This window comes from Herpailurus yagouaroundi, unplaced genomic scaffold, assembly GCF_014898765.1.
Source record: "Herpailurus yagouaroundi ecotype Mexico unplaced genomic scaffold, PumYag 162, whole genome shotgun sequence".
Lineage (NCBI taxonomy): Eukaryota > Metazoa > Chordata > Mammalia > Carnivora > Felidae > Herpailurus > Herpailurus yagouaroundi.
The window spans coordinates 3,151,090-3,158,753 of record NW_024412403.1 but is presented as its reverse complement, the minus strand read 5'-3'; the positions used below and the strand labels follow the sequence as shown (position 1 = coordinate 3,158,753).

At 45.7% G+C, this 7,664-nt stretch overlaps 1 protein-coding gene across 10 annotated transcripts in view; it reads right to left on the bottom strand.

Annotated features, from left to right (window-relative positions):
- Positions 1 to 7,664, bottom strand: part of U2AF1 (U2 small nuclear RNA auxiliary factor 1) — a 13,519-nt gene that overhangs the window by 5,054 nt on the left and 801 nt on the right. For 2 of the 10 annotated variants that reach the window (XM_040483816.1, XM_040483811.1), the window contains exons 2-3: positions 4,377 to 4,464; positions 552 to 618 (exon numbers count right to left, since the gene is read on the bottom strand). Coding sequence is in view for 4 of the 10 variants with exons in the window: in XM_040483811.1 (XP_040339745.1) it covers positions 552 to 618; positions 4,377 to 4,464 (155 nt within the window). In the remaining 6 variants the exon portion in view is untranslated. Of the gene's footprint in view, positions 1 to 551; positions 640 to 1,452; positions 1,520 to 4,376; positions 4,465 to 5,735; positions 5,856 to 7,105; positions 7,404 to 7,664 lie in introns of those variants that run through there. The other 8 variants (XM_040483817.1, XM_040483812.1, XM_040483815.1 and 5 more) reach the window with 6 other exon arrangements.

Sequence of the window (7,664 nt, the reverse complement as noted above, 5' to 3'; positions counted from 1 at the left end):
TGGGGCTGGGGCTGGGGCTGGGGCTGGGGCTGGGGCTGGGGCTGGGGAGGACTCCGGAGTCCGTGCGACTCGGAGGGACCCCACTCGGGAAATACTCTCCGAACCATGCTCTCCACTAAAGCATGATCTCCCGAATGAGAGTTTAAGAAGTCTAGTAAGAAATGAAACCTGAAAAGTAATTTCCAAACAATTTGGGTTCTTTTAGGCGAGAGAAACTCTGCTGCTGCTGCTCTCGAGAGGGGAAGGACACAACTGCACGCTTAACTGCGAGTGTGTCCCCCCGAGGACGACGGTCTAGGTAAAGGGAGAGCAGCAGCCCCCAGCTATGGTGCCGGGAGGGCGTCCTTTCCGGTCACTGCTTCTCTTGCGAGGCAGCGGGCAGGAGTTCACGTCTCAGAGGTATCCGTGGGGCCGGGGGGGTGGGGGGCAAAAGCTCTCGACACGTCTAGCGAAAGGCCGTCCTTGACCCTACACGGCAGACCAGGTGGAGTGGACACTGAGCTCTGACACGCAAGCCCAGGGAACCAGGGAAGGAACTTGTATGAACTTACAGCGCAAACCGTCAGCAGACTGGGAAGAGTTTTGAGGGTTACGGTAAATGTTCAAGAGGGCAATGGTCTGAAATACAAAACGCAACAACTTTATATTATGGAAAATTAAATTTAAACACTTCACCGGTTTCCTGTGGCGATCGCTTCGGTCAAGACTCAGTGCTGCAAAAAGAGCAAGTTATTTCCTTTCGAAGCGGAGACGCGTTCTTAGCTGGTGGCTGTCTCGGAGCACCCTAACACTGCGACGTGACAGAGATCCCGTGATATGCTGATATTGTATTTCTGCTCGCGGAACGTGAAGATTCTCCGTCCCAAAGTTCCGGCCAAGAGTGCGGGCAACCTGGCAGGTTTCTGCCAAAGGGGGCTCAGACGTTCCAGAAGAACGTAACGAACCGAGGAAGCGCGTGCGTGAGCCGACGACAAAAGCCACAGCGGTAGAGAAATACAATAATTACATATCATGAGATCTCCACTTCCTAGAGGAAAAATCGTCATGGTGAAATAAAACCCACACTTATTGGGCAACTTACCTTATCGATTCCTAAATACGCCTAAGCTTTTTAATCTCACAGAAAGAACTTAATAAATGCCGGGGGTTCAGTCACTGTAAAGACCAGTGATTGGCTGGTTAACTTTCAAACGTCACATGGGCAGACCCCCTCCCTCTCGTTAACAAACGTCAACCGAGGGAGGAGGCCTCCCCAGCGGCCTCGCCTAGGCCAGCCTCCTGAACGTGGCTAAGTACCAGGTTCTTGCCGTGGGCGCCAAGGACCTCCATCACCTTGTCCTGTTTGCAACAGCCCTATGTCAGCAGCTCAGAAGCCAACATTATTTGTCTCAATTAAGAGTGGGCTCTTTAACACCATTGTTTTAAAAAAATTTCTCCAACTGTGGGACTTACAGTGTGAGCCGTCAGCCGTCTGTGCACTGTTTTGGGGATTACGATAGATGTTTTGAATCAAGATGGTCTGCGGGGAAAAAAAAATAAAAAGGGGAATTCTACTGGCTGCTGTGCACGTATCAGACAATTGCAAAGAGACAACCTGTTTGCAAATGGCTCAACCTTGTTTGCTTCCCACAAGCCAGACGCCTGTCCTCGGAAGAGCACACCCAAACCATCATATTATGGAAACAGAGTTTGAGCGGTGACGTGGGTCACGTCAGCCAGCAACCAACAAGGAACGATACCGGTTACTTTCAGTAGCCCCACGTTATTAAAGTGCTGGGATGCAAAACACGTAACAGAACGTGAACCTCTTCTCATACTTTAAGCCAGCAGACACCAAGGTGTGGAAAAATTCACAGGATCACATTCCCCACACAAAGTTATGATCGCTTTTAAACCAAACGCGTAAGTCAACTGTATGCGGTCCATCAAGCTGTCTGGTCTCCCGGCAAACAGGCGCACCACAGGGGTTTCCTGACTGTCCCGGTCACCTAGCACACGTTTAGGTTTGCTCGGTGGGACCTCTGTTTACATAATACAATAGCTTAAACGTTTGTTCTTTTCCGATCCTTCCTTTAAGGGAAAAAAATCCTTTTAGCCCTTGTGCTTTAAACTGGATCAGGCAGACTTGAAACCTTACATTGTACCGTTCTTCTTAAAATCAAGTTGTCTGAAAAAACAAACCATGTTTAAGTTAGTAGGCTAATATATTACATGAATCTTAACGTCCACATCACTGCAAGAAGCTTAAAAAGAAACCCACACTGAGCTTTACAAGCTGAACCAATACACTGCAGGATTCAGAAAAATAAATGTTCAGTCTCAAAACAACATGGGTCCAAAGCAGTTTTGTGAGTGGTTTTACAAACCCGCCAGTTCATGTCTAGCTACACTGAAAGGAAGCAGCTGTGTGGGTGCTTCCAAAGGGCCTGCTGGGGGGAACCCATATGGGAGAAACATCCGATAGCCAGACCACACGTACGAACACACGCAGACCCTCCTCTCAGGGCCTGGTATCTTCCCCGAGCCAGCAGGTCTTGGCCTTGGATAGTTCCCAAAGCTGTCCCGACTCAGTTTCCAACTCTGATAGAAAGCTATACTGAGCCCAAATACTCAACAAGAAATTCATTTTCGGTCTCACTCAGGTCATCTGGCTGGCAGTGGCTGTTTAGTGAAAGAGAATTCAAAGGGGGCAATGCAGTTCCATTAAAACCAGGGAAGGTCAGGATCACCTAAGACCGACCAACCAACCAAGCAAATCGAAACAAGATGCTCGAGTTAATACACACGACCGACCCCACTGAATGTTAATGGAACCGTTGCCTCTTTCTGACGCACGGTGCTCAAATCCACTTCATGTTAACATTCTGAGGTCATCAATGCTTCAGAAAGAAAATAAGCCAAGTGTCCCTGGATAACTTAGAGAAAACTCTGTTAGCGGGGTAACGTCTCTCAGCCCCACACTTGGTACTTCTATAAGTAACCCTCTAAAATAAAAAAACTCAGTGGACACTTAAGACGTTTGGTTATTGCCCAATCTATGACCACTGGCTTAGTTGAGGAGATTTAGCTCATCTGACTGCAGTAGGGGGCCTTCACTTTCGAGTGTCTCCTTCTCTGTAAAGACAGTTTGCCTACTATTCTTTTCTGATCTAATAAACTTCTGCCTGCTGGTCAAAAAGCAAAACAAAAAAACCCAAACCACCCACCCGGCGGGGGGGGGGGGCGGCGCCAAACTGCAGTAAACAGAATATTTAAAACAAGTTCTCCAATATTCTGAAATTCGAAAAAGAGACATGTTTGTAAGTTATTAAGACAGATTCTTGTTAAACTGACCATGCTGTATCAGTGGAATAATGGGTGAGAGGAAGCCATCACCTCCCTTCTAAAAACACATTAAATTATGGGGTTTTCTACAGGCTCAAATTAGAAAATACTAACGACTCTTACAGCCATTGGCTGATTTTCCTAAATACTTAGAGGATGCTTACTCAGACTTTGTGGTCAGTTCGAAGGACCTCAAAAGCCCTCGGTCCGGAAAGACTACAGTTTTTCAAATTCCACATGTTCAGATAAACACGGTGGAAGTTTTCTGTTCCTACTACAGGTGCTTTCTCCCTTTAATTCATCACTGATCACTTGTAGGGTGCAAACCCTTGCCTGTTCCTCAGTGAAGACAAAACAACTCCAAAAATCATAATTTCTGACTGATCTGAACTCATGGCGGACCTAAGCCCAAGGTAACAGGTGCCCCTTAACTAACTGAACAGACTGGCTACAAATAGCTGAAGGTAAACACCCACCTTCTAACGTAAGTTTCACTTTTAATGTGTCTATGACATAGTGTCATGGCTAACCCCGGGGCCAGGGGTCTAACAGAGGGGGCACACTCAGGACTCCTGGAGAACCCTGAGCATATGCGGCAAGACGGGCCTGCTGAGAATTGTGCCAGTGCATCCTGTAGGTGGCTCTGGCCATCTCCGCTGCCTGGAGGGAGCAAAGAGCAGAAAACCCACTTTGCATTTACTGGTGCCGGGAAACAAGCTGACTCCAAGCTGGCATGGCCGCCCCTTCTGGACCCGTGTCTATTACAGGGGCAGAGAGGGGGGTGAGGCAGCAAACATCACTCACTCTTTGTACAAAGCTTCTCTAACGGTAAGAGGAGGGACCTGTGCTCGTAGACCTCCCACTGGGGGTGGTTCACCTGCCTCACTCTCATTGAAACAAAAGAACACACTCAGTTATGAACACAGAGAATGAAACTACTGGAGAAAAAAAACTCTACGTGATACACGGAGATTATTAACTGCCTCTGTAAAGTATATAAAGTTCTGATAATTTACATGAAAACAGAAAAAAGAAAGAAGAAACAAACAAACCTGGCTAAAGGTCGGTTTATTGTGCAACCGAGAGCATCTGTCTCCATGACGACATGCTCCAATTTTGAAATAAAATGAACAGTTGACTCTGTAAGGGAAAACAAAAGCGGATTATTGTGCTGGGCAGATCAGACAAATGGAACCACATCAACACCGCGACATATGCTACCAAACTACTTTTCTTCTGCATCACAACAACACAGCCGTGTGGTTTTCTTTGGTAGCAGGTACCCTCCCCTTCCTGGTGGTACTTCAGGACCGCTAAGCCTGAACTTGCCGCCTGACAAACATGCCCCTCTTTCAAGGAAGAGGGCTTCAGTTCCACCCAGGGTCCCCCGCATCCAAATCCACTCCACTTCCCGTTATGTTCTCTGCTCTCCTGTTTTTTCTTAAATGGAGTATCTAGTTTAACACTAATTTTAACTTAAAACATATCTGTTTCTTAGTGTTCCGCGATGAAATTCTCTCCTGAGGACACCAATATAGCACAGTGAGAGTTAAGATCTGACTCTGCCACTAGCTACCTGGGCCTGGGCAAGTTACCCCACCTCTCCTGGTCCCAGGAGCCACCTGTAAAATGAGGAAAATGCCAAGCTGGCATTGTTCCAAGAGTCAGATACCGTGCGTGCGTGCTTCATACACAGTGCTCCTTAAGCACAATCGTTGTCTAAGCAAAACAGGAAACAAAGTCCATGCTCTTTTGTCCACGACACCAGACCACCATGACATTTCCAAACACAGGTCTGAAGTAAGGCAGTCTCCTGGTTTCAATGCACCGAAAACAAGCTCTTGGGGAACTCACCTGTCTGTTCCCACATAAGGCCACCTTCTGTCCCTATGGCAAAGTCCTCCCTTAACTACTGTTCGAACAGTTGATGATCCAGTTTGATCCGGATCAAATCAAACTAGCAATCCAGCCATCGTGACAGCAATGTCAGGTGGCTTAGATTTGTGATGAAGTATGAAATCTTACTTCAGATTTAGACCTGCAGAGGTGGGAGGGTTACCCTGTCGATTCATTTTTTTTTAGCAAGTTCAGACAGCCAATCCAGAGTTAGAATCAAAGGGCTTCAACAAAATTTGATAGTTTGCAAAGATCGATTGGCCACCGGCAGTTCAGGTAGCAATACAAATGGTAAAGTCTGAATTTATCAGGGGAGGTAAATGATCACTACACATTAGTTGCAAATTTATCTTACAGGCCTCACTTTACATGATCTAACTTGAATATACGACTTCCATTTTCAGAAAGTCACCCAAATGAAGAGCTCGTTTCAAGAATGCCTCAGAATGGGTAAAACCCCTGCCCAAACAATACCCAACTATTCTATATAACGAAAATAATCTTTGTTCTCGTACCTTGAGATGGCTTTCATTTCATACCACTCAATTAGAGTTTAGTACTAATCAGTCAAAACTTTCCTAGTGATCAACTTTTAGTGATCTACTTAAACTAGTGAAATAATAAGACAAAAAGTGTGATTTACTATCACAGAAAAGATATTAGAAGACTAACCTTTGCTTGGATTTAGAAAACGTCCAAAACTTCAAATGTACAACTAGCTAAAGTTTTTTAATTGGCACACACCTACATTTCACTTCTAGCTTGAGGGAAAAAAAAAAAAGTTAGCAGGAATCATCGTCTTCATTTTTTAGGAGTTGATATGGTCTCCTGGAAACTAAAACCCCACAAGTCTGCCTGAAATGAGCATATGAGTAACCTAGATCAAATAATCAAGCTTCCTGAATTAAAGCCATGCACACCTTTTATGATGCAGCTCTCGAAGGCTGAAATGTGGCTATTTATAGCAGGAATATAAAAACTTATTGGAATAAACCTCTAAACTAAAAGTTTTGTAGAGTACAATGGAAACCCCACCCAATAGAGCTTTATACAAGAATAAGGAATAAAAACTTCATGGAACAGAAGTCATGGCCCACATTTCTAAGCTTGAGAATGAAACTAACGATGGGTTTTCCTGGCCTACACTCGGAGAAGGCTCTGTTTCCAGTGAAGGTGGCCCATTCATTTGGGATCGTGTTTACAGGAAAAGTTCCCCAAGGTGTCTCCTCTGTGAGCCCAAACCATTCAGGCAGCCTGCCTCTTCCACAGCACTTAAGAAATTTCAGAGCCTTTACTGTAATTTTACCCTTTACATGACAAGCAACCCCTTCCCCTCAAGTTCCCTGGCAACAAGATCCAAATTTTATTCATCTTTAAGTCAACAGATACAGATTTTAGGGTTGACACTCAAAGAAATGTTCCGGAGTGACAATGACTGATGATTGTCTTACAGTTTTGCTATTAAAAAATATAACCCCCCTCTTCTAAACAACACATTTTACAAGATGGACCTCATCCTGGAAAACAGAAACGATTTAAACAGTGTTTGAGGGGTGCCTGGCTGGCTGAGTCAGTGGAGCGTTGGACTCTGGATCTTGGGGTTGTGAGTCTGAGCCCCACGTTGGGTGTAGAGATTACTTAAAAACAAAATCTTTAAAAAAAAAATAATAAATACAGTGTTTGAAAAAGTGGTATTAAAACATTATCTATGCCAAACTCGGATTTATCATTAAGAATGCAGACTAACATAAGCCTCGTACAGGCCAAAAGAATCCTAACATGGTAACTACTTATCCAAAAAGTAGACTAAGCCAGAGCTCAATCTTTAGGTTCTCAACGTCAGAATTAATTCTCCTAAATGAAAGGCATTTCCCTTTAGTCTCACCTTCAGTCAATGCACTGGGAATGAAAACGTCCCAAGGTGGCATTCGAAATCAAAATTAATTTTTTTTTGCTTTTAACGTAACCACTGGGCAGGGAAGGCATGCAACTGTGAAAAGGGGGGTGGGGGACCCCACGTTTTTTATATTGGAATTACATCTTCGAGTACGTTAAAATCAGGTTACGCTGCCGTTTATGATAACCCAATTCGTCGTAACAGTTCTTCGAACCCAACGTCCTCACGACCCGCCCGATCGGTCGCTTAAACACGCCGAGAGGCTTTTTAAGTGGGTACAACCCCAACACTTGGGACCCGAAGTTATCTAACGATTTAATACGGGCGGGCTTTATGCTACTTGCCCGACACCACATTAAAGGCTGAAGTAGAGGAAATAGGCTAAAACGTTGACAACTTCAGCACAACTCAAGACGGCTCCAAGAGGCGGGGGGCGCGGGGTCCGGGTCGCCAACAGACGGGACGGCCCGCGGGCCGCCCAGCAGCCCCAGGAGAGGGAGGCCGCGCCACCCGAGCGGAAGCCCGCCGCCCGCCGGGGCGCCCATCG